This window comes from Budorcas taxicolor, chromosome 3 (assembly GCF_023091745.1).
Source record: "Budorcas taxicolor isolate Tak-1 chromosome 3, Takin1.1, whole genome shotgun sequence".
Taxonomy (NCBI): domain Eukaryota; kingdom Metazoa; phylum Chordata; class Mammalia; order Artiodactyla; family Bovidae; genus Budorcas; species Budorcas taxicolor.
In genome coordinates this window covers 36,215,317-36,242,800 of record NC_068912.1, presented here as the reverse complement: position 1 = coordinate 36,242,800, position 27,484 = coordinate 36,215,317, and the positions used below count along the sequence as shown (strand labels likewise).

At 42.0% G+C, this 27,484-nt stretch overlaps 1 protein-coding gene across 1 annotated transcript in view; it reads left to right on the top strand.

Moving 5' to 3' along the window:
• NTNG1 (netrin G1) overlaps positions 1 to 5,174 on the top strand; it is a 361,173-nt gene extending 355,999 nt beyond the window's left edge. Inside the window, exon 7 of the mRNA XM_052636703.1 lies at positions 4,933 to 5,174. Coding sequence (XP_052492663.1) covers positions 4,933 to 5,174 — 242 coding nt within the window. The remainder of the gene's footprint in view (positions 1 to 4,932) is intronic.
• The last annotated feature ends 22,310 nt before the right edge of the window (positions 5,175 to 27,484 follow it).

The window sequence follows — 27,484 nt, the reverse complement described above, 5'->3', positions numbered from 1 at the left end:
GTTCTTCACCTGAAAGCTCTCTCTCTCTGACCTAAAATCACCAAGGAGTCTTTATTTTCCTTCCCCCAATGTATATAAGGACACCTGCCCATCTTCATTGCTGTGGCCGAAAACCTGATCCAGACCTTCAACATTTTATCACCAACGTTAATTGAGGAGTAATTATTTGTTTGGGTGGGAGAGGGGGCTACCCTGTTCATGGAAGGATATTTAGTAGCATCTCTACCCACAAGATGCCAGCACCATGCCCTCCCCAAAGATGTGACGCCCAAACACACCTCTGGATGTTGTCAGGTGTCCCGTGGGGGGGGAAATCATCCACTGTTGAAAGCTACTACTTTAGACTGACAACCAAAGACCTCTATTAAACGTTAATTCCTCAAATTCCTCCAATCCTTTTTCTAATTATTCTAAAATCCCTTCTGTCAGATTCAATCAAGAGCATGCAGGGCTTACTTTGCATATTTCCTTTACCCAGCTCAAAGTGCCCTTCCTTTCATACTCTTCCAGGCTATTCCTAGATCCAGCTAACCACAGCAGGAAGACTTCTATGATTAATTTTATAACCTCATATCATCACTGCATTTTGCTGAAATCTTTTTTTCTCAGCATCATTCCTGGTTTTTCTTTCTTTGCCTATGGCTTAAATGTGGATATTCTTCAGGGTTCTATTTTCAGTTTTCCTTTCAACTTAATCTATATTCTAGCAGATGAGGTCTTCTATTCCTTTCTCTTCACTATTTGTAACAATGACCACCATCACCCCTGTTCCAAATCTGTATCTCCAGGAAGAACTACCTCCTGAACTGTTAACTAGTTTTTTCCAACTAATAACAAGACCCCTGCAGAAGAGCCTGTGATCCCTCTAAGTCAACAGATCAAAAAAAAGAGAGAGAGAGAGAGAGTTTATTTTCTTCCCTAACCAAACCCTGCCTCCAGTCTTTTCTTAATAAATTGCATTATGATGTGTCCAAATGTCAAAAATAGGAACCTCAGACTTTCTCTTACCTATTTCAAATAACCTGCCTCCAAATATGTTCTTCCTTCCTCCTCCCCACTGCTCTAACCCAGACCAATCCTATTCTGTTGAAGTATCTGGCCACCTTGCCTCCAGCCTGTCCTTCCTCAGGCCTAGCCTCACCTTCCCCCCATTTAAATCACCACCCTGCCCATAGGTCTTTGACAGCTTCTCATTGCTTGTTGAGCTTCCCTGGTGGCTCAGACGGTCTAAACTCTGTAGCATGTTACACAGACTTTTCATCATTCACCAACATTTTCCATGTGTCTCTCAGGCTCCAGTCAGAAAAATGAACCCACACTACATATTTCAGTAGAGAGAATTTACTAAAGGAAATGGTTAAACAGGTGCTTTAGAATTTACACATGAGAAGAGGACACTGAAATAACTCAGAAATTTTCAATTGTGTGAGCAGGGAGTAGTAAAAGACGATGGGATTATGAGAAGCTAACAGTTTGGAGGAGAGACCCCACAGATGTGGGACCCATGCCTCTTAGGAGAGGTAATGCCTAACTGCTGCTATTACCCCTGAAATGGTAGGCAGGAGCCCCTTGGAACTGGGGCTCACACCTCTAGAGAAGGAATGCTGCCAGGTTGGGGCAGAAACCTCTAAGGGTGAGACTGAAACTGGTTCTGAAAAGGCTGAGCCCCAGAACAAACTGCTGCTGTTGGGATGTGGGGCCATTGCTGGGACAATACTCTTAGGAGGAGCCCTGATCAGGGAAAGGGAAACCTCTGCTCCCTTCCTCCTGCCTCCTCTTTCTCTCTAGTGCACCCTGTTGGTGGAAACCAGGAGACAGCATGCAGGGTTTCAGCCTCAACGTCAGAAGAAAGGTGGATTTAGAGTGACAAATGCTTAACAGCCAGCACAAAGTATTTTCACATCTTCTTGCCTTTACTTATAGAGTTTCCCCAACCATAATTCTTTTCTACTAATATTTGCCTGATGCATGCCATTATTCAGATACAATCTCCTTTCTGTACTCTTCTCAAATCTTCCTCCAGATAATTACTTATACCAGCGTTTGAGTTCCCCTAGCAGTTTGCTTCCATTATAGTTTTTTTTTTTTCATATTGTATCATAATTATTTCTGTATATGTTCATTTGTTTGTTTTCTGCAAAACTGTGAGCTCCTTTAGGGCAGATAGGGTTATAACCATACCGCAATAGCAACATATCTGACACAAAACAGATGCTGACTGAGCTGGACAGAACTGAGAAAAGTATTTTAATGAAATCTACATCATATTATTTTTTGTATATATATTTTATTTTCCAAACCAGATTTAAACTTCGTAAGAGCAGAGATCATGCTATTTCTTTTATTTTTTCATGGTGTTTAGTACAGGGTTTTATATGCTGAAGAAGAGCTTAATGATATTTGTTAACTACTTAGTTTATTCATTAGGCACCGCAAATTTAGTTTAAAATGACATCAGGATGGAGCATAAGTTTATGAATAGCAGGTAAGATTTGTAGTTCGGTTTTGGTGTGCTTCTAACATGTGATTCCAACAGAGAGATCTGTGCATATGGTAAAGCTCTGTTTGCTGAATAGCACAATCAAGAGACCAATTGAAATGTGTCTTAAAGTAAATTCTAAAGTAATTAAATATATTCCAGGTTCCATTTTTTCTCCTTATCACTTATAGAAAACATATTACTCCAATTAATGTGATTATTAATCCTGGGTTTCATCTGGTCCTTGAGTATTTATTAAATTTCTCACAATCATCAAATCAACTAGTAGATTATTTAAATGTAGGAAAGGTATTGAATTTTAACTTAATCACCAGATTCTTGAAAAAAAGAAACCTCTGTTCAACAACTGATTTACATTCAAGTCCAAGAAGAAGAAAAATCGCTTTTTTTTTTCTTACGGGGAGTGATATTTAATTAACTATTGATTTCTTCTCAATTATTCAAGGCAAGCAATTATCAATATTGATGGAAACAATATTTCCCTATGTGTAGTGCCCAAATGAAAGGAAATATCCCATTCAGCAATCTGCTGCCTGGAACAAGAAATGCTGAGAATCTTTAACTTTAAATGGAAACAGTTATTTGGATCTGTTTATTCCATGTTGCTCCAATTAAACAGATATTTTCTGAACCGTAAGCAAAACAAAATCCTGAAACCCTATGTATGCTTTCCAAATTAACAACAATCAAAAAAAAAAAGTAGGGTTTTGTCAGTTTTGACCATGAGTTTAACCACTCTAGTCTTGTAGATTTTGCCTCAGAGCTACAGATCTTGACATTTTTTTTTTAACCAAGGCTCGTAAAATACTATAATTTGGGTCTAATATTTATGGTTTATAAGTCACCCGATAAGAAGTAGCTTACATAATCATTAGAACCCTTGAAACACTACCTTGTATATCAATATTGTGAGCCTGAAGGATTTAGTAGGCCTTAATAGTCACTTCTAACATTTACAGATAGCACGTGGGGGTACACTTGAAAATTATACCAATCCATTATACAACTATGATAGAGGTCTCCAAGGAATTGTTGTGAAAGGTGGGAAGATAGGGCCCTATTTAGGGCACATTTTTATTAACTCCTGAGCATCCACCACCATCTTTTCTCAGCTCATTTGCACACAGGGCATTAGCATGTTTACATTTAAGAAGCTTCTTTTGACGGTGACATAACTGTTGAACATGATTAATGGACAAAACAATATTCTTTATTGAATTATTACTGGGAGAAGAGGGTTATTTTTTAAAAATACTTTACACTTGATAGTATGAATATGCGTGTGCGTGTGTGTTAAATTGGGGAAATTTGACTATGACATTTTTTAAAGATGAAGAATGTTATAATTTATAAGAAGCTACTTTTTCTGCTCTGCACCACCCCCCTCCCCTTTCCAGGGTGGTTCTATATAGTAAGTGCTTAAGTGGCATATGTTGCTGGGAAGCGTTCTTAGCTCTTTTCCTCTTTGGTGTTTTCATTTCCCTGTGTTCTATTTATTATTCTGCTAAATCAGTGAAACCTTGATTATCTAAAGGAATAGGAGATATGGAATAATAAGGAAAACTTGATCTTTGAAGAAATAAATTATTAGAGATGCAAGTTACATGACAGGGACTGTGAATGAATTTTAGTATCTGAAATTGCTTGCTTTATTTATTCAAACAGATTTTATTAATTGATGGACATAATAAAGTTTTGATAATCAGGGTTTCACCATTGCATTTATTATTATCCCTGGAAATCAAGGTAACCTTGGACTCTAGTCGCTATATTTACAAAGCGATTAATATCCTAATAGGCTATTAGGCACAGATGCACTGCTCTTCCTCACATTCCTCCCATGAAAAGCTTTCTCTCCTCGGATCTGGCTGCCACCTTGCCTGGAGCATGCTGCCTGCCCCCTGCCCCACCCCTCCCTCCTCATGCTTGCCGCTGGCTCCCGACTTCCTGCATGCAGCGCTGCAATCACCCTCGGAGAGAATGGCCCACCCCTTAGAAGTTCTTGGTCATTCTAGCAGTACTGCTTTGCATTTTAATTCCATTTATCTGGCTCCAAAGCCCTGCATTCTTGTATGAGGCACTATCCTTGAACAGCCCTGGAGGTCACAACAGGTCCCAGTTCCGTGAAGAGAAGATACTGCCAAACCCGGAGTATCACATTTCTTTGTACTTGATAGTCTGAAATGGACAATGATAATATCCAAGATTGCAGCAAAAAAAAAAAAATCTATATGAAAAGGATTAATATGATCAAAACAAAGGCAGCAAACTACATTTGTTTGGAAATCGGAGTCACATGCTTAGTTTGCGGAGGGGAGGGGGGAGCACAAGATCGATAGAGATTTTTTTTTTAAAGCTGAAAACATGATGTACCAGATGAACTTAAATTGATTCTGCTTCTCCTCCCCGCGCCCCCTTCCCTCGTTCTGCAGCGAATGTCTGCGACAACGAGCTCCTGCACTGCCAGAACGGAGGGACGTGCCACAACAACGTGCGCTGCCTGTGCCCAGCCGCGTACACGGGCATCCTGTGCGAGAAGCTGCGGTGCGAGGAGGCGGGCAGCTGCGGCCCCGACTCCGGCCAGGGCGCGCCCCCGCGCGGCTCCCGCGCGCTGCTGTCGCTGCTGTTACTGCTGGCCGCTCTGCTGGGGACAGCCGGCCCCCTGGGCATCTAGGCGGCGCACCCAGCCACCAGATGGGCCGTGCTCTGGGGAAGCAAACACAGCCCCAGCATTTGCTACGAACATAGGAAACCCGCCCTCAGACACCCCTACTCAAACACAGTGTACAAAGAAGGCCTAACTGAACTAAGCCATATTTATCAGCCGTGGACAGCACACCTGAGTCAAGACTGTTAATTTCTGACTCCCAGAGGAGTTGGCAGCTGTTGATATTATCACTGCGAATCACATTGCCAGCTGCAGAGCTTACCACCCATCGGAAGGGCTGTGACAGCCCCCCGAAAGGAAAGAAAAACAACAACAACAACAAATCAACCAACCTAAAAAACATTTGCTACTGGCACGTGGTGTGCCCCAGCACCACCTGGCCCTGTGTGTGGACCAACCAAATAGAAGCATCCTTTGCTGGCATTGCTTTGTGGGTCTAAGGAAGTCTGTTACAAGCTGCCATATTGGCCTGCTTCAGCCCCTGAACCCCCTTCCAACCTGTGCTTTAGTGAACCGTTGCTCTGTAACCCTTGTTGGTTGAAAGATTTCTTTGTCTGATGTTAGTAATGCACACGTGTAACAGCCCCCTCCAAAAGCTCCAGCCAGTCATACCCTGTGTATCTTAGCAGCACTGAGTCATCCCAGTGCGAGCACACATCCACTGTCCCCAAGAGTGGCTACAGGAAAAAAGAAAGTGTATCTATCCTTTTGTATTCAAATGAAGTTATTTTTCTTGGAATACTGTAATATGTAGATTTTTTGTATTCTTGCCAATTTGTGTTACCAGACAATCTGTTAATGTATCTAATTCGAATCAGCAAAGACTGACATTTTATTTTGTCCTCCTTCCATTCTGTTTTGTTTCATTGTGCAGAGATTTCTCTGTAAGGGCAACAAACTTGCTGGCATCAAAGAATATCAGTTTACATATATTAACAAGTGTAATAAGATTCCACCAAAGGACATTCTAAGTGTTTTCTTGTTGCTTTAACACTAGAAGATTTAAAGAATAAAAATTCCTGCATAAACGATTTCAGGAATTCGTATTGCAATTTCTTAAGATGAAAGGAGCAGCCACCGAGCAGTTTCACACTCACTTTACTGATTCCTATGTGGACCGAATACACTCAGCTGACGAATTTAGTACCCAGGAAGATGGATTGATGTTCATTAGCGTGGACAACTTCTGCAAAATATGAGACTATTTCCACTTGGGAAAAATTATAACAGCAAAAAAAAAAAAAAAAATCTAAGTGATTGCCAAGATTATGCCAAAGCCTGTTGGCAGAGTACTGAGAGACTTTTATTTTTAAGTCATGCTATTTTCACAGATTGATGTGATCATGTGACTCTAGGGATGCTGATCTATGTATCTTTCCAATTACAGTGTTTACATGGAGTATCATAAGAGAAAACCTGGGGAACCAGGAAAGTCGCAGGGATATTGAGTGATTAGTAATTTGACTTTGAATATATTCAGACTAAGTATTTACAGGAAATATCAAAATACCCAGCAGCAGCTAGACATAACTGCTGTTCTTGAGAATAAAGTTTGTTTTAAGTACCGCCCAAGGTGTAATCAATTCTTGTTTCTGCCTTTTATTAGGCCAATTACTGTGCAAGACAGCAAGGTGGGGAGAGGAGGGAAGAACCAGTGCAAAGTTCCAAAGTGACTAAAACAGTGTGTATTCCATTCCCACCACACTGTTGTCCTACAGGTTACAAATGTGTTAGCGACAGCATCTCCTGGAGTCAAAAACAATTATCAGCCCGAGCCAGTGTCTGAAGGACAGCGAAGTCCTGCATGACTTGGTAGACCAATAATCTATGATGGTGTGATGTTGGACGCCTACTTCCAGTCTGAATTCTTCACCCTGCCACTGCTCTTTGCTGAACCAAGGGAGGGGGATGTCTTCTGATAAATATCCTCGGTGAAAACTAGATGAAGGAACAGCATGTCTTATTGGTTTTGTTCCCAGAAAAGCCAATTCAAAGAAGGCAATAAAAGGTAAACAGGTAATGCTTGTGCTGCCTGCCACCCCACGTCTAAGTCGATTGAATGTTTGTTATTCAAACCCACAGTCTCTTTTGATGTAAGAAATAAGGAAAGATGGAAATAAATTAGAGCTCTGGCTTAGTGCCGGAGTGGCCAACCAGAAATTGGAGATTTACATTAGAAGCATAAACAGCAAATTGTATTTCAAGCTCACCAAAGACTACACGTGAAAATGCCGATAACATACAGAGTTTGAGATTACTTATAATGAGGTGGATTTCTAATATTAAAATTGAAGTTTAAGTTGTCTTATAGTATATTAGCACAAACCAAAGGCAGACTATGTTATTTCCAGCAGTGATGCACTTTATCATTATCCGCTCATGGCTTTGTCACCTCCTCAGGAATCAGACTGAACATTTCAATACACGGTTTTCCAAAAGCTAGTTCTAAAATTTAATGAAGGCCTGATCTAAATCAGTTCATCTGCATTTTATCTTTATGAAGCTATAAGAATCTAAATTGATGAGGAATATCTTGCATTCAGTGTATTTAGATATAGCTTTCTGAATATCCTGAAGTGATGTGATCTACTTTTAATAAATTCACTTTTAGGTATATAACAAATGGAAATGAAATGTTCTTTTTAATCTGGATTCTCAAATTCTTCTTAAGAGTATATTACTTTGATTAAACCCCAACTCGGTGGATTTTATTTATCTGCTGTTTTCTAGCATTCTTGCAAAGCTGGTTCCATCTACAATGTTATGCCTAAGGACAGGACTGGGGTAAAAAGTGGGAACTAAGTTGTTCACATATTTAAGACCCTAATTCTTGCTTGGTCTTTACTTGGATTAACCCTTAGGGTTGATTAATATAGTGTTATATATGAGTTAGTCAGTCAGCTTTACCACAGAGTACAAATACAACAACTCCTTTGATGAATATAAAACTTCAAAGAAATCTTTGTCCCAAGGTTCCGCTATATAGAAAGGGCTTCCCTGGTGGCTTAGATGGTAAGCCTGCAATGCAGGAAAGCCAGGTTCAGTCCTTAGGTTGGGAAGATCCCCTGGAGAAGGGAATGGCCACCCATTCCAGTATTCTTACCTGGAGAACTTCATGGACAGAGGAGCCTCGCAGGCTACAGTGCATGGGGTTGCAAAGAGTCGGACATGACTGAGCAATGAACATTTCCTCACTTTTCAAATATATAAAGTGTTGATATTTATGGTATTTATTTAGACTACCCTGTGATGATGTCTGAGTGATTTGTTTCTGACCCTGTGCACAGCCTAGAGAGGGAGTTTCAGTCCTAGAAGAGGGGGCACTTACTTAGTGGGGCCCATTCTGACTCTCCTCCCACTTTGTCTTCATAGCCAGGAACTTAGAATTCCCTACCTACGTGTCCTCCACCCACTTTTAGGGTGTGTACACTTCTGGGGTCTAAACTTCTGAAGGCAAGCAGCATCATGAGTGTACATCCTTGAGTACAAGAGGAGGCAAAGGGTGAATATGTATTATAGATAGATTAGTGACTTGGGCCTAGGACTTATGCTGTGGAATCTACACATGACTGAGAAGATGCTCCTTGCAGTGAAAACTAGAGCTCAGGGATAGAAAAGAAGGGACTCAGGGGTGGGAGAGAGAGAGTAGGGTATCTCAGGGCCAGCGTCTGGTACAGAACTCTGAGCAGCCTGAATATTCCAGACCTATACCTGGGTTTCCAATTGTTATGACAGTATTCACATTAAAGCGACAGGATGGAACGTAGGGTTAAGTAACACTATGTTAGCTTGATGTGTAATTTTTAAATATTTAGAAATATGGTATGTGGGTACTTTTGTCCTGCCCTTGCCTAGCGGATCTGCCTGGACATGAACACTGCATGAGGTGCCCTTGAGTCAAATGACCAAGTTAGCACAAATCATTCAGCCAGGTACAGGTTGGGAGAAGGCATGTGTGTTATGTCACTTCAGTTGTGCCTGGCTCTTTGCAACCCTATGGACTGCAGTCTGCCAGGCTCCTCTGTCCGTGGGATTCTCTAGTCAAGAATACTAGACTGGGTTGCCAAGCCCTCCTCCAGTGGATCTTCCCCACCCAGAGATCGAACCGGAATCGCCTGCTTTGGCAGGCAGGCTCTTTACCACTAGCGCCACCTAGGAAGCCAGAGACAGAGGGCATACTGGTCACAGCTCAATTCCTTTAGTTAATGCTCCACTTCCCTTTTTCTCCAACCTGTGGTCTTATTGAACGTAGGAAGGTTTGGATGGACTGGGGGGAGCTGTGAGAAAACCCTGAAATCAGATTTTATGTCTCATCATCTTCACTCTTTGCCATCAATTATCCAGTATTACTTGGAAGAAAGAACCCCATATTCTGAGATGGGATGCTCTGGTGCTATGTGGGAAATGGGTTGTTGCCCTTCACCTGTTGTTAAATACTAGCCATGATAATTATTTAAGTTTATCTGCTCACAGGGTTACACAGAATGTGTGGGAACTTTGAACTACCTGTTCTATATACTTGTTATGCACTGAATTCTGTTTATGTACAATTTAAAGCTTCAGCTTCAGAAATCTGAATTAGAATTTCATACCCACTGTTTCAGTTCTCAGCCTTTATCAATAAGGATGGCAATGGTGGCAAAACCTCAGCTGCATCTTAGAACAATCTGAATAACCGAGTAAAACTCTAGGATTCATTTTTTAGAAAAACTAATTGGGCAGCCATAATGGCATGTAGGAGTGAAAAATACAGATAAAGAACACCCCTAGAGTTTGGATCCAAATGGGTGGTTGTGAACAATTCTTTCTTTGCCTCAGGAAATCAGGACTAGATTCTAATCAATTTTCTTTCCAAGAAATATCAAATGTCCATTTGGCACAAATATTCTGACAGTTCTGATCATTTCATTATGGAAGAATTTTTTGCTTCTATCTTACTTTCACTATTTTATACTAAAAGTGGTTTTTCTCTTTAGTTAGCAAAAAATTTGCCAATGAATTTCTCAGCATAAACTGTATATAAGCATAATATGATGTCAGAAAGAATTAAGAATGCCAACTGTCATATTTTGGATTGTTACCAACAAATCTTGGGAACATGAAGAATTTTTACTCTTCAACACCTGGTAAGGTGTGACTCACACATGTTACCATCTTCATCTTGCATCTGAAGAATATAATAGCTAAGCAACAGGCATATCCCTTGTATAAATAATCTTATTACATTTAACTAGAAAGGAGAAAATAACGTCTGTGAAAAACTTACATTAATCTTGAAAAATAAAGTTATTTAAGATCCATTATGGCAGAAAAATTTCTAACCCCAACACATTTTTAGAGTAGGTTCTGAAACAAGTCTACCAAGAAGACTTAAATGATTTTTAAGTTGTTTAGACTACAGTTGAGCATTTAACAAATGCTGGAATCCCCTCTCTGCCTTCTCCCATCACCCAAGAGCTCTTTTTAATTGATGATTGAATTAAAATGGAGTAGTAACATCTCAAATTATATGATGTTTTTATTAACCTAGAATGATAGCTGGTAAAATGGGCCATTATTCTGCAAGACCTAATTATGTTAACACTAAAGATTTAGCTAGGCTGACTGGAGCAAACTGCAGAGAATTGGAAGTAAAAATATTATCATTTTCTTAACCTGGTCTCATTTTTTTTTCAGAAGCATTGCTTTTAAATGTTATTTAATTAGTGAACTTTGAATTCTGTGGGTAAAAGGACCTGACTGAAAGAGAGAAAAAAATAATTATTATCCCTCCTACATCTGTCAGAATAGATGTGAAAATTCCTGCGTGGTGAGAATATGTCAAGTTATGTTAAAGACATAGTGTACCATAGTGTGTCTCCTCCAGGAGCCCTGCCGTGATGACACCGCATTGCAGCTTTGCTCTTACTGGGGTAAGTCATTCTAATCTAATGAAAGAAGGAAAATGGCAGAAAATCACACACCTGAAGTCCTGTTAAGAATAGGTGAGTCTTTTTGCCCCAGGCAGGCAAGAACATAATGTCATTTCTGTTCGTCTGTGTTTTGCTCTGAAGGAGGGGCCGCTCCTGTGGGGAAAATCTACCCGTGTGAAACACGGCAAGAAAACATTCTCCAAGGAAATAGCATTTTGCTGTTTACCAGTCATGCCTACCCCATGAAGCCCTGAGTAATTGTTTTGGCTTTCATGGTGTGATAAACACCTAAAGGCAAGAGATTAGTGCCATCACTCTTTGTCTCTTTTTCTCTCCCTTTGGGAAAAAAAGTGGGTCCAAATATGAGATGATGACATTTGCAAGAATCCTTCAGCTAGTTGATCCTAATTATGAATGCTCCAGCTAAATATTTAGTTTATTAAATTAATAGTGTGACAAGTATTGGAGCAGCTTACAACCACTTAAACTCATGCTTACATCCTGTGTAATTACAATTCATAATTGGGAAAGCAAGCAGTCAAAACTAAATGCATTCTGATCAAGGGTTCTCATTCTGCCAGATAGATCCAGCACGATGTGTTACAGTAAGGGACCTGAAGGCAGGGCTTCAACATGTAGAGCTCCGTCTAGACTTGGGAAGGGCAATGGAGGGATTCTAGCACTGAGCTACTTTTTAACTTAGGTGTAAGAGTTTGTGTGTAAATGATTTTCTTTTTTCCCTGAGCAGAGGATCTATTAATTCTCTCTCTTTTTAAATTTATCAAAGGCCTGCAAGTATCAGGATGGCTGCACTAAAACCTCAGGTTAAGATTTACCTTAACTAGGAATTTTTTTTAAGAAAAATGAATAAATAAATTGTTGATAGGGGATGGATGAAAATAATACATTGGTACTTGAAAGCACATGTTTTCCAACAATCAGCTCTTTTTTCATCTCTTACTGACTTTTATCTTTCCTGAGCATCTTTCCCCAAAGGGCATCTGTATTCTCTTTTGTAGATATATATTTTAATACATTCACATTTGTTCTGGAAGCCACATGAAGGTAAAAGTGAAAATAACCTAGGTCAGGAATGTAGTATGAGTAACAAACCATCAAAATGTCTCATCAATCTGGTGTATTTCTCATGGTGACATGTAGGATCAAGGACTTTCACTTCATCTGGGTCCCTGGGTCAACCTTCCTTTAAGCTTCGAAGGATATTGGTTCCAATAAAGAGTTCCAAATAAAGCTCTTGGGAGAATCTCTGTTTCTGAATAAATATCTGCATTAATATATTGATAATAAAGGCTTCATACCTCAAATCAGTTCCAATTAAATGATGACTAAGTTCTGACAATCAGATATATATCATTTTTTCATTCAACCTGAATATATACATATTTTCATGTAAATTCTCATTTTAATGTGCACAACATATTTTCACAAACAATCACATACCTGTGTCATTGAGGCAGTGAGGGCTGCCTCTAATCAAAGGCAGATAGCACTAGGTTGACTTGAAACTTGCCTATTCGAGGATGTTACCACAAATACTTAAATCCCTGTCCATTAGTCAGATTCTGTCCCCGGAAATACAAGCACACTCTGAAAAGGTTGGAAATAACGTGGGTTCTGATTGTGCTTTCAGGGTTGCAAGAAGCATAGCCTCTCTGACTTCTCTGTTGCAGGCATTTTGCTGGAAAGGGCTCAAACTGTTTCTTTCTCACACTTGTCCTAACATTAAAAAAAAATTAAATATTTGTGACACTGGAACACATTTGGATTGAATGGCGCAAACTCATTTTCCTTTTGGCTGATTTGTTTCATTTTTACAGTGATTCTCACTACAAGCATCCGATCAGGAGCAAAGGTCTTTCTACTTGTCTGTATGGTTCCCTGAGTTGTGGGCACTGTTCTTACTGTTCTGCTTGGGGTCCTGATTTACATTCTCACCCTGAGCCAGCCAGCCATAGACTTGAGCTATCTGAATCAGAAGTAACTAGATCACCTGTGATGTTGAGCACTTGAATGTGGTTAGTCTAAAGTGACGTGTCTTGTGAGTGTAAGATACCAGATTTCAAAGAGTACCAAACAAATGAGAAAAGAATGTGAATTATCTCTTTGATCATTTTCATATTGATTACCTGTTGGGATGATAGTATTTTGGACATGTGTTAAATAAAATATATTATTAGAATTGATTTAAACTGTTTCTTTTTCCTTTTCTAATGTGGCTACCAAAGATGTTTTAATTACATATGTGGCTCACATTATGTTTTTATTAGACAGCACTGTTCTTAATTTTCCTGTCTCTGAAATGGGTCTAATAGTATTCACTCTCCAGACTTAGTGTGGAAATCGAAGTTTGAGCTAATGAACATGCAAATAGTTGGCAAATTGTAAAGTGTAGGAAGAGTCTAAAGGGGTGATGTCCATGATAGTGATCATCTTGATATTTTCAAGCTCCAGTTTCACCTTTCCAGGTTTTTCAGGAAATTTTCAGCTGGAGATCTCACCAAAACTTCCTCTACAATCTCTCCAAGGCACTGAATGCAAGGCCCTTAAATTTTTGAATGTGACACATACCTGAATGTGAAGCTTGCATTTGCAACCATGTCAACAAAGAGAGTGCTGATAGTAGTGAAAAATAAAAGTAATAGCAATCACTCAGCTAATCTTTGCTGAAAGGCTTGAACCAGTAGCTGTGTTAAGTATTTTTACTGTCTTTATGCATTTCTGTAAGTGCTGCTTATGAGCATATTGCTAACTCATTTTCTCTCTGCATACCTACTTGCTTCTCTTAAGTTCTGTAGGTAGACCATGAATGGAAGATGGCAAAAAAGGGAACAGAGGCATAATGTGAGTTAACAGTGTGTGTGTGTGTGCTCGCTTGTGTCCAGCTCTTTGTGGCCCCGTGGACTATAGCCTGCTGGGCTCCTCTCTCCATTTTCCAGGCAAGAATACTGGAGTGGATTGCCATTTCCTTCTCCAGGGGATCTTCCCAACCCAGGGATCAAACCCACATCTGTTGCTACTCCTGCATGGGCTGGGGGGATTCTTTACCACTAGCCCACCTGGGAAGCCCCATATGTGCATACACTTGCATAGCAGGCTTTCCTGGAGGCTCAGCAGTAAAGAATCCACCCGCAATCCAGGACACTTGCAGGAGACCTGGGTTCAGTCCCTGGGTTGGGAAGATCCCCTGGGGCAAGGGAGGGGGGAACAGGGCGGGGAGAGAGTGAGGGGGTGCAGAACTAGCAACCTGCTCCAGTACTCTTGCCTGAAAATCCCCTTGGATAGAGGAACCTGTCAGGCTGCAGGACATGGGGTCGCAAAGAGTTGGACACAACTGAGTGACTAAACAAACGACAGACTTGCGTAACAGAGTTCTAGCATCATGATGTACACGATGTTAGGATTTCTAAGTAGGCGTTCTTCATTTTACTGCACGTCACTCTATTGCTTTTCCCAGACACTGCATTTTTTACAAATTGAAGGCTTGTGACAATGAGCAAGTCCATCAGCACCATTTTTCCAACAGCATCTGCTCATTCTGAGTCTCTGTGTCCAATGCTGGTGATTCTTAACAATATTTCAGATTTTTTTCATTATGATCATATGTGTTGTGATGCTCTGTGATCAGTGATCTTTGATGTTACTATTGAAAAAAATTACAACTCCCAGAAGGTTCAGATGATGGTTAGCATTTTTTAGCAGTAAAATATTTTAAATTAAGGTATATTTTTTTTGGACACAAATCTGTTGCACAGTTAATAGACTACAGTGCAGTGTAAACATAACTTTCGTATGCACTGAGAAACCAAAATATTCGGTGCTGCTTTATTGTCATATTCTCTTTATTGCAATGGTCTGGACCCAAACTGGCAACATCCCCGAGGTATGCCTTGTAGCTGGATTCAAGTGTTGAACCTCTTATTAATTTAAATTCTGTCTGCTTAAAGGATAGTTTTCGTGGGATAACACCTTTGTTATTTCACCACTCCATTCACAGCCTCTTAGGATAAACTATTCACTCCATAGCCTTGAACTCAAACCCCATCTTGTCCTCAGCACGTCTCTCTAATCCACGAAGTCTGAAAATGCCCTGCACTTTATCATCTTCTTGACGTGTTTAGGTCTTTTTTAAAACCTCCAATGCCTTTCATAATTCTTCACCCATAAAAATCCTACTCCAAGTCAGGTTCTACCTCTCCAAGAAGTCTTGTCAATCATCCTCACTACTTCTATCCATGCTTAGTGATCTGACTCATCACTTAGCTCTTGCTGCATGTGCTTTATCCTGTGAATTTACGTGTTATCTCTCCTACTAGATTATCGTTGCTAACACATTACACACATGTACACCCACAGGATCTTGCTTATAACAGGGCTCTGTACATTCATTTGGACTTCCCAGATGGCTCAGTGCTAAAGAATCTGCCGGCTAAGACAGGAGACGCAGGTCTGATCCCTGGGTCAGGAAGACCCCCTGGAGGAGGAAATGGCAACTCACTCCAATATTCTTGCCTGGAAAATTCCATGGAGAGAGGCGCCTGGTGGGCTACAGTCCATGGGGTGGCAAAGAGTTGAACACTACTGAGTGACTGAGCATGCATGCGTACGTTCATTCACAAATACTGAGTACCTGTTCTGTGCCTGGCGCCCATGTAGATGATGCAAACGGCAGAGTCTAATACAGATGTGAGTGTCTGTGCTTCTCATTATCTTTAAATAGTGCAATTTAAGTAAATTACTATGTTAAATAATGTAAATAAAAACAAAAATAAACTGAATTCCTGAGAAGAAAATGTGTCTACATTAAAGATTTGCAGACTGAATCTCATTTTAAATACTTGAGGGGAGTATTCCTAATTAAAACCTGTGGTGTATGCTTCTTAAAAAGCAAGCAGTCCTTATAATATCATCAGTGTATCCCAGTTAACATTTTCTAATTCCAGATTTCGATATACGTAGCTTTTTCTTAAAATAGAAACATCTGCATTCCTGAACCTTTGTCGTAGTTTGCCCTTGAGCAGATTGTTCTCAGACGTGAGAGTGTGCATCAGACTTATCTGGAGGGTTTTAGTAAAACCTGGTGTTAGAGCTAACTCCTGAGTCCTGACAGTGCATCTGAGCTGAAGCCCAGGGTTTGATTTGTAACAAGTTCCCAGATGAGGTTGATACAACTGGTCAAGATATCAGCCTTTGAGAAACTTTACCCTGATTAAAAACCTCACTGCAGTTTCTTGAGAAACCCGCAGGGTTTAACCTGACTCCCCTTCCTTGAGACTCAGTGACCTAACACTAAAATGGGCATCATGATTTTTACCTGCCAGGCCTGTGATGAGAATTAAATTAGATAATGTACATGAAACTATCTAGTCTGATGTTCACATTCAGGAAATGTGACTTGAAACCACACACTTCCAGTTTAGCCATAAAATAAGGCAAAGGCATTTATTTCACTAGATTCTCTCACTTCATCAATTCACGCTACCTATTAGAAATTCTGGTCTCTAAATTCAACCAATTTCACCCACAAAATGATAAAATAATAGAATCCTACAGTTGACAAAGACCTTAGAGATTTTCTGGGTTGAGCAGTTAAATGTTTTGGACCAGGTAAATTGTCGAACCTTTTCTGTTTACTTTCTTGATCCGATAATGCAATCAAAACAATTGAACTGGTTGCATGTATCATTCCTAAACTTGAATATTTGGTTTTTCCTAAATTGAATTATTTGACCAAAACAAGCTCTATCCAGACTGAAAAAAAAAGAGAGATGAGATTCTCATTTTTCTTGTCAGCTCATGGTTGTAGCTTCCAAAGGGACACTCTGCGGCTCACGCTTAATTAAAGCTCAGTCCCTCTGACTCCAGCTTGCCCACTAACTCACTCTGTGGCCTCTCTCTGTGATGTTTCTCTACACTAGAAGGGCTCCGGGGGCTGTTAATGCCAGGAATCAATGATCAAAAATTAATTTTGAAGCCTATGTTAAGAGCTCATTAATGTGAACAGTGCAGCCTGCCTAACCGAGACTCTGAGCGGCACAGCCGAGATCTTCCAAAGGATTCGAGAACAAAATTTTGCAGATAGAATGTATCTTGAGATAATGATGCATGTCACTAATAACCTAGTGCTAAGTTATAAGCCTAAATTGGAGACTTTGCAGAGGCATACACAGCCTCTGTAATTTCCAGTTTGGTGTAATAATATGGAAATGGCTTTTGATGCTGGGATTGGATCAGCCTAAATGAGCTGGAATTGATAGCTGCCTGTAATACTCAGGGCAGGAGAGAGTGATCACGCCTGTGTCCTTGCTGACTTCTCTAGGGCTCTCCAGACGTGACAGTTTTAAGGAGTGAGACTTTAAATGTGTTATGGAAACGCACGACAACATCCAGCAGCACTGAGCGAGGTACTTCTAAAATTGCCTCAACAAGAATACAGAATAGGGATGCTCCTTACCAGCAAGGGCTTCTGTTCCCAGTGAAAAGTAAAAGGAGATGGCAATTCAGGAAAAATGTGGTGGAGGTATTCTGAGGGCACAGAGAATTAACTCTTCCTCTAGGAGACCCCCAGGCCCACCCACGCTGTCCCTTGGAAGTGATACCATTCCAGAAGGCAGACACCTGCAGACTTTTGGGGGGCAACATAATGGACACTCAAGGGCAAGACAGTTATACTCATGATTAACATGTTAAAACAGCAAAATTCAAAGCCTGTGGTCAGTGACATAGGAAATAAGGTGCTTCTTTAGTTTCTGTATAGTAGATAACATCTGAAGTGTTACACAACAATTAATTTCACTAAAAAGCTGTCATGACATGAACAGATCACCAGGATTTGTGAAATAGTGGCATGTTTAGATGAACCCAAATGGGCTCAAACATGATGAGGTCTTTGCCAGGCGTGTAAGACCCCCGATTATCTAGTTGCTTGAGCCTCATCTTCCTGCCAGCCTGCACTCTGGCTGAGTGCCAGTGATGGCAGTTCCCTGAAGACGCCAGACTCATGTGGCCCACGTGCCTTTGCACTTGTTGCTCCTGCCACCTGACAGGTGTCTCTCCATCATGTCCCTCTGGTGAGCTCATCCTGTAAGACCCAGTGGAGCTGCCTTCTGTTTGATGCCCCATTCCAGTTATTTGCTGGGTACCAGCCACCCCAAAACTTACTGGAATAAAAGAAGACCAGCAAGGATAGCTTGTCCCTCCTCCACAACGTCTGGCATTCCAGCAAACAGTATGGAAGCCAGAGGCCTTTTAAAACTGAGCTTCAGAATGCTTACAGTCTTGCTTTTGTCGCATTCTATCACTCAACACAGTCACACGATTCAAGAGTGGACAGACTGTGCTTCTTGTTGGAAAGTGAAAGTGTTATTTGCTCAGTCATGTCCAACTCTTTTGTGACCCCTTGCAGGGGAGCCTGCCAGATTCCTCTGTCCATGGAATTCTCCAGGCAGAAATACTGGAGTGGGTAGCCATTCCCTTCTCCAAGGTATCTTCCCTGATTCAGGGATCAAACCCAGGTCTCCTGCATTGCAGACAGATTCTTTACCATCTGAGCCACCAGGAGGCAAAGAATCGGGAACGTTCCTTTCCGACTCCCAGAGAGGCTGGTACCTTCTCCTGTTGCTCAATCCTGTGCCTTGGGTTCACTCCCACTACCTGTTTCTGGCTGTACCGTGTGACTGTTTAACCCACTGGCTTCCACTCTACATCCTGCTCTGCCAGCAGCGTTGTATTTACAAGGCCTGGCAAAGCTCACATCAGATGTTCTACAAAAAGTGCTTAATGAGCACTTCTCAAATGGAGGGGTCTGTTTTAAGTTAAATTCCAAACAAAAACTCTTCAACCAAGGTATATGTCCCCTACCCCAAGCATAGCACCACTGTGGTGTGTGGAAGAGCAGTGTTTGTGAGCAGAGGGCGTGGTAGCCGGGAGTATGAAGACTCAGACCTCTCAGTAAGAGGGACCACCAGAGGCCACAGGCCACAGACTTTCCAGGGTGAGTAATCAGACAAATGCCAATAATGATCAGGCACCAACCTGGGCTGTGGAAGGCTCAGGCCATCCCGCTGCCATTCTCCTCTGTTATTGCCATCTCAGCCTTTGCTGGAATCCAGCCACATGTGTCCAACAGCCTAAGGGACATCCACCTAGATGCCCTACCCACGTGACTAAAATACCAAGCACTTAAGCGCCCACCTCCTTCAGCTCCCATCCACTCTTCCCCGGCTTTCCCACCTCAGGTCATGGTACCTCCTTCCCCCAGTTTCTCAAACCCCAAGCGTGTGATCTTCTCAGTCTATCCTACACCCAGTCACCAAGCCCTCTGACTCGAGCTTCAGTTCCATTCCAGACTCAGCACCTATCCTACCTGGCCTGTTGCATCAGCGTCCTCCCTGGTTTCCTTTCTCCCAAGCTCACCTCTCTTCTAGTCTCCCCTCAGCAATCAGAGTGATCCTTTAAATGAGGAAATATGGCCATATTCCTGCGCTACTCAAACCCACCAATGGTGTCTGCTCACACTGAAACTCCAGAGGGACTGCTGACGCTCACAAAGTCCTGCATGGAGAGCCTGCAGCCACCTTTCTGCCCTAATTTCCCAACATACCACCCTCGCTGTTTCCACTTCAAACGCACTCTGCGTTGCCCTCAAGCATAGTCCGACTCAGGCCTCTCCACTTGTTGCTTCCTCTTATTGGCATCTTCTTCCCTAGATATTCTTCATAATTCACTCAGGACTTGGCTCAAATGTCACTTCATCGGGGAGGCCCTTCTTCCTCACCAGTCACCTTCTATTCCTTCATCCTGCCTTATTTGTCTTCCTACTCTCACCATCGAAGTTATATTATTTGTTTATTGTCTGTCTCCTTCCATGAGAATGTCTACCGTGTTTACTGCTACCTTTCCAGCATTCAGAACAGTGTCTGGCATTATAGAAGGCACTAAATAAATAAGTCTTGGTGGAATTAATGAAGAAATTAATGATGCTCCTGGAAGACAAGGACCACAATGCTCTTGCCTGGAGAACTCAGATGAGGTCTTAGGACCCCTCTGATCTGTGCTCCAAGTGACCACTAACAATCTAAAAGTATTTTGGTTCAAGAAATGAAAATGATATTCCATCCCTGAACTAAATCGTGGGATGCTTTGGGTTTTGTTTTGTTTCTTTACAACAATAAACAAATATTGTCTCCATATTCCCCATACCTAACAATGTCTGGAACTAACAGGTACTTGATAAGTGTTTACTGGACTCATGCTCAGTAAACTAAAAGTACATAGGATGCCTTAATGGCTCTGCATATGTAACAAATTAACTAGCTCCAATTTAATTCTGCTAATACTACATTAACACCAAATATGTAGCAAACAGAATGCCTCATGCATCATGTTTCTCCCCTGTCTTCTCTGAGGTGGAGGGTTTGAAAGAAAGGAGGAGGAGGGCCTCATGGCTAACCGGCCGGCTCCAGAGAAACGCACACTGGATCCTCTTACCTTCATTAGCACAGCTCCTCCCCAGGCACAGACTCGAGTGGTGTGGAGGGTGACTCTATGCCCGGATCTCTCCCCGAATTGAATCGAGGGAGTTAAGAAATAGTGCTGTCTTTATCCTGTGCTTATATATGCAACTTCTAAGGAAATTAACATTTGAGTTTGTGACAAAGGCTCTTAATCTACACTTGGCATTTCCTGTCTTCGGATGTTAACACTCACTCACTCAGGTGGCCTGACCACTTGGTAGGTCCCAAGAGACTATGCTTTCCCAGTTACTTTGTGCCAGAATGACCCTATTGATGCTAAATAAGGACAAAGTGAAACAGGGAATGCTGCTCTGTGTTTGTAAAACTTCTTTCAACCCAGGCTTTCCAAGCATGGTACAAACATTAAGAGAAATTATTATCCCCACTCTACATAGAGAAACGTTTGATTTCTTTAGTAATAGCCTCTTTAGCAGTTTGCAGATGTAATTACATTGGTTAGAAATGCCAACTTGTGCAACGAAATTGTCAGCACATTACATAAAACAAATAAAGGAAAACAGTACTCCCTAGAACATATCAAGTACAAAAGGAGTTTCCTCCACGTCCTGACTGCCACTTTAGCTGGGGGTGAAACACCAGCATTGCTGTCATGAGGAAATCTGTTGCATCTTTTGGGGCTTGTGGTCGAATGTTTTAACATTATCATTTGAACAAACATGAGTAGGAGGCTCCCTCAGGAGTAAGGAGAAGGCTGCCGCCTGCCCCTCAGACATTCATTCTCTGAGTGAAATAATAAGCAAATAAACTTTTACCAAGCACCACTCTGCTCCTGGTGCTAGATGCATCCACACACCCAATTTCCTTCAGCCACCATCACAATTCATTTTGGAGAACCCTGGAACTGTGACTAGATCTTGGACTCCAGGCTTGGTGTGCTTTCCATGGGCTGCAATGCCAAGGCCAGGGCAGGACTCACTACCTCCTTCCCAAGCAAATCCAGTTCCTCATTTCTTCAGCATCCCCAGGGGGCAGAAAGCGAGGCCTCCAGGACTGCAAGGAGCATGCCTGAGTCACTGACGAGCTCAGCTCGTAGGAACATGCTGAGGGGTAGACGTAACAGGAGCCTCCTCCCTGTCACAGGCCTTCAGCCCCCATCTAGATTCCAGGATCTTTCCTTGCCTAGCAGAAGGGTTGGGAGTGTGGGCTGAGAGGTCCAGTTAGCCAGGTTTGAAGCCAGTTTATCCACTTATGAGCTGTGCAACATTGGTCCCTGACTTAACCTTGTTGTGCCTCAGTTTCTTCAATGATGAATGGGTTTAATAATACCTGCCTCACATTGTTGTTATAGGAATTGAATGTATCACTTGGTATTTGGTTACAGAGGTGCTGTTCAATCAGGAGAAATATAATCAAAAGGATGACCACGGAAAGATTTCCAATACTACCTTGATTTCCCAATTATAGGCAGAGTTCAACATTCTAAATAAAGCCATAAGCAATGACACCTGGGTTCCTTTGCTTTCCACACCCCCCTTTTTCCCAAGACCTTTTTCTCCTTGATGTATTAATAGCTGCCTACAGATAGTATTAATAAACCAGTCACAGTCTCTAGATGCTGTTCCATCCCTGACCTACTCCTGTCTCTATGAGATGGGAAATTGTTCTCTGAAGACAGAAATGTGCTTATGTAAGTGCATGTACACATTCTCATCCCCTTCGGCAATAATGCCTTAAGGAAAAAAAGGTGTTTTTCAAGATGTGGCCATAAAACTATCTGGTAGGACCTTATAATCTCAGGGCCAGAAGTAAAAAAAAATAGCACAGAAAGGGAAATTTCCACCAATGTCACAGAACCGCAGCAGCAAAGAAGCTGTTTCCCAAACAACATAATCACTAAGCCACGTGACCTTTGCTGCCATGTGACAAGTGAGAAATCCTCTAAATTAAATCGGTCGGAATGGTGAACCTGAGAGGCGCCCCCTGACTGAGACCTCCGGCGGCAGGGCAAAGGGCCAGGCTGGGAAATCAAGCAGAATTGAAGTTCCCCTGAGAGAGCAGTAAAGAATTGAATGGTTCGAATGGTAGGTGTTTATAAGTTTTGCCAAGTCTCCTTTAGCTGACAGACGGCGGCTTCTCAATTGAGTATTCCACTTATGCTCTGTGCCTCTGCTTCTATGCTGTGGCCTTGCAAAATCGTAATGTAATCACAGTTTGTTTCCGTCCTCTGAACCTGTACCAGAAGGTAACTCCCAGCTGTGTGTGTGTGTGTGTGTGTGTGTGTGTGTGTGTGTATCTTGGGCTTAAAGATAAAATAGGTTCAGAGGCTCATGATACTCAAATGCACTTCTTTTAAAACAAGGCATTTGGGCAGAGCAGATCTGGGCTCCAGATGCAGCTGGGAAGAATAGGTGACCCCTCTCTGACCTTATTTACATCTGGCCGAGGTGGAGCTTGGAGGCTGTTCACAAATAGTTTAAGAGGAGTAAGGCGATGTCCTCCATGCTTGTCCCTCCCCATCCCCATGTACCAGAGTCTCCACTTTAGTAGAATACTGCCTTGGAATGGATCACACCCAAAATCACATTCCAAGAAAGGACCACATAAGGGTGCATGAGAGGAAGACGACTTTGGATGCATCTCCCAGCCTAAGATGCAGGGGAGAGGGTGGAGTCCAGCTCGGCATCCTCCAGAGGTATGAGTGCTTTGGGCTCTGGTATCATCAGGGTTCCAACAAGAAACAGATGGCACTCTAGGTGGGTAGTTGAGAAGAATCTAATGAAGGGACTGTGATCAAAGATGTGAGCCAAGTTCAGAGAAAAGAGGTGGTGAGGTGTCTGGGCTTGGGGAAGCAGTGCCTCCCCTCGTCCAGAAGGGCAAAAGTAGTGAGCCTTCCACAGAACCTAGGGAGACTGGGGACTTCGGGAGAGGGTGGACTTTCATAGAGGAACCAGCCTCTGCCAACCTGCACAAGAGGATCCCAGGGGAAGTTCCAGTTCTTCCCTGCACTTGAGTCTCTGTCACGGCCTCCCACTGGCCAAACTCAATAGGAATCAAGAGGGCAAAGGAGTCTGTTTGGTGCATGAAGGTTTATCCAAAAAAAGTGGGGTGTGGGTCTGTAGGGGCAAATGGAGACCGTGCAGCATCATCCTTCTCACTCCTTAAGGGCCTGACCCATTGGGACAATCTCAGAATCCTCACTCAGGTCAAGTCAAGTGACTTGATTAGGCTTATCCCTGTGAGGCTGTCAAGGGCTGTTCTGTCCTGTCTCACAGCCCAGCAGAAGGTTGACAAGTTTATGGTTCCACCAGTAGCAACTGGGACATTTTGCAACACAGCAGCCAGTGCAGAAAGGCAGTGAAAGCTGTGACCAGCAGTGAATGATCCTGCTGGGGTGGCGTTCTGCAGGGCCAGCACTTTCTGAACCCGGCCTCAAAGGACACATGCAATCTCCCAGGTCCCCAGAAAGGACATCTTTAGAGCAATGACCAGAACCGACATATAAGTGCCCTGGAAGAACCCCTAACATTCTGGTGATGTGAGACTAAGCAAAATCCTGTAAAGAGCCATGTGGTCATACTTTGCGCTTTGTGAGCTACATGTTCTCTATTGTAGCTATTCAGTTCTCTCATTATAGCACAAAACCAGCTACAGACGTGAACAAATGAGCATGCTGTGTTCCAATAAAATTTTACAATAGGTGGCGAGCTGGATCTGACCTTCAAGTAATAGTTTGCTGACTACTGTAGTGAGTTTGGGGTCATATCTGTTTTACATATTGGCATTTTTAAATTTCTTTTACATTGTTACCAAATGAAAATAGGAGCCATGTCTTATTGTTCTATTTGTAAGGCCTCCTCAGACAGCCATTTTGCCTTTTTGCATTTCTTTTTCTTTGGGATAGTCTTGATCCCTGTCTCCTGTACAATGTCACGAACCTCCATCCATAGTTCATCAGGCACTCTGTCTATCAGACCTAGTCCCTTAAATCTATTTCTCACTTCCACTGTATAATCATAAGGGATTTGATACAGGTCATACATGAATGGTCTAGCGGTTTTCCCTCCTTTCTTCAATTTAAGTCTGAATTTGGCAATAAGAAGCTCATGATCTGAGCCACAGTCAGCTCCCGATCTTGTTTTTGCTGACTGTAAAGAGCTTCTCCATCTTTGGCTGCAAAGAATATAATCAATCTGATTTCGGTGTTGACCATCTGGTGATGTCCATGTATAGAGTCTTCTCTTGTGTTGTTGGAAGAGGGTGTTTGCTATGACGAGTGTGTTCTCTTGGCAAAACTCTATTAGCCTTTGCCTTGCTTCATTCCATATTCCAAGGCCAAATTTGCCTGTTACTACATGTGTTTCTTGACTTTCTGCTTTTGCATTCAGGTCCCCTATAATGAAAAGGACATCTTTTTTGAGTGTTAGTTCTAAAAGGTCTCTTAGGTCTTCATAGAACTGTTCAACTTCAGCTTCTTCAGTGTTATTGGTTGGGGCGCAGACTTGGATTACTGTGATATTGAATGATTTGCCTTGGAAACAAACAGAGATCATTCTGTCATTTTTGAGACTGCATCCAAGTACTGCATTATGGACCCTTTTCTTAACTGTGATGGCTACTCCATTTCTTCTAAGGCATCCAGCCCACAATAGTAGATATAATGGTCATCTGAGTTAAATTCACCCATTCCAGTCTATCTTAGTTCGCTGATTCCTAAAATATCGACATTCACTCTTGCCATCTCCTCTTTGACCACTACCAATTTGCCTTGATTCATGGAACTAACATTCTGGGTTCTTATGCAATATTGCTCTTTACAGCACCGGATCTTGCTTCTATCACCAGTCACATCCACAACTGGCTGTTGTTTTTCCTTTGGCTCCATCCCTTCATTCTTTCTGGAGTTATACCTCCACTGATCTCAAGTAGCATATTGGGCACCTACTGACCTGGGGAATTCATCTTTCAGTGTCCTATCGTTTTGCCTCTTCATACTGTTCATGGGGTTCTCAAGGCAAGAATACTGAAGTGGTTTGCTATTCCCTTCTCTAGTGGACCACATTCTGTCATACCTTTCCACCATGACCCATCCATCTTGGGTGGCCCTACATGGCATGGCTTAGTTTCATTGAATTAGACAAGGCTGTGGTCTGTGTAATCAGATTGGCTAGTTGTCTGTGATCGTGGTTTCAGTCTGTCTGCCCTCTGATGCTGTGAGAAGAAGAGAAGCAAAAAGCAAAGGAGAAAAGGAAAGATATATCCATTTGAATGCAGAGTTCCAAAGAATAGAAAGGGGAGATAAGAAAGCCTTCCTCAGCGATCAATGCAAAGAAACAGAGGAAAACAATAGAATGGGAAAGACTAGAGATCTCTTCAAGAAAATTAGAGATACCAAGGGAACATTTCATTCAAAGATGGGCTCAAGAAAGGACAGAAATGGTATGGACCTAACAAAAGCAGAAGATATTAAGAAGAGGTGGCAAGAATACACAGAAGAACTGTACAAAAAAGATCTTCATGACCCAGATAATCATGATGGTGTCATCACTCACCTAGAACCAGAAATCCTGGAATGTGAAGTCAAGGGGGCCTTAGGAAGCATCACTATGAACAAAGCCAGTGGAGGTGATGGAATTCCAGCTGAGCTGTTTCAAATCCTGAAAGATAATGCTGTGAAAGTGCGGCACTCAATAGGCCAGCGAATTTAAAAAACTCAGCAGTGGCCATGGGACTGGAAAAGGTCAGTTTTCATTCCAATCCCTAAGAAAGGCAATGCCAAAGAATGCTCAAACTACCGCACAATTGTACTCATCTCACATGCTAGTAAAGTAATGCTCAAAATTCTCCATGCCAGGCTTCAGCAATACATGAACCATGAAATCCCAGATGTTCAAGCTGGTTTTAGAAAAGGCAGAGGAGCCAGAGATCAAATTGGCAACATCTGCTGGATCATGGAAAAAGCAAGAGAGTTCCAGAAAAACATCTATTTCTGCTTTACTGACTATGCCAAAGCCTTTAACTGTATGGATCACAATATACTGTGGAAAATTCTGAAAGAGATGGGAATACCAGACCACCTGACCTGCCTCTTGAGAAACCTGTATGTAGGTCAGGAAGCAACAGTTAGAACTGGACATGGAACAACAGACTGGTTCCAAATAGGAAAAGGAGTACATCAAGGCTGTATATTGTCACCCTGCTTATTTAACTTCTATACAGAGTACATCATGAGAAACGCTGGGCTGGAGGAAGCACAAGCTGGAATCACGATTGCCAGGAGAAATATCAATAACCTTAGGTATGCAGATGACACCACCCTTATAGCAGAAAGTGAAGAGGAACTAAAAAGCCTCTTGATGAAAGTGAAAGAGGAGGGTGAAAAAGTTGGCTTAAAGCTCAACATTCAGAAAACAAAGATCATGGCATCCAGTCCCATCACTTCATGGGGAAACAGTGGAAACAGTCGCTGACCTTATTTTGCAGGGGCTCCAAAATCACTGCAGATGGTGACTGCAGCCATGAAATTAAAAGACAGTTACTCCTTGAAAGGAAAGTTGTGACCAACCTAGACAGCATATTAAAAGCAGAGACATTACTTTGTCAACAAAGGTCTATCTAGTCAAGGCTATAGTTTATCCAGTAGTCATGTAAGGATGTGAGAGTTGGACTATAAAGAAAGCTGAGCACTGAAGAACTGATGCTTTTGAACTGTGGTGTTAGAGAAAGACTCTGGAGAGTCCCTTGGACTGCAAGGAAATCCAACCAGTCCATCCTAAGGGATATCAGTCCTGGGTGTTCATTGGAAGGACTGATGTTGAAGCTGAAACTCCAATACTTTGGCCACCTGATGTGAAGAGCTGACTCATTTGAAAAGACCCTGATGCTGGGAAAGATTGAGGGCAGCAAGAGAAGG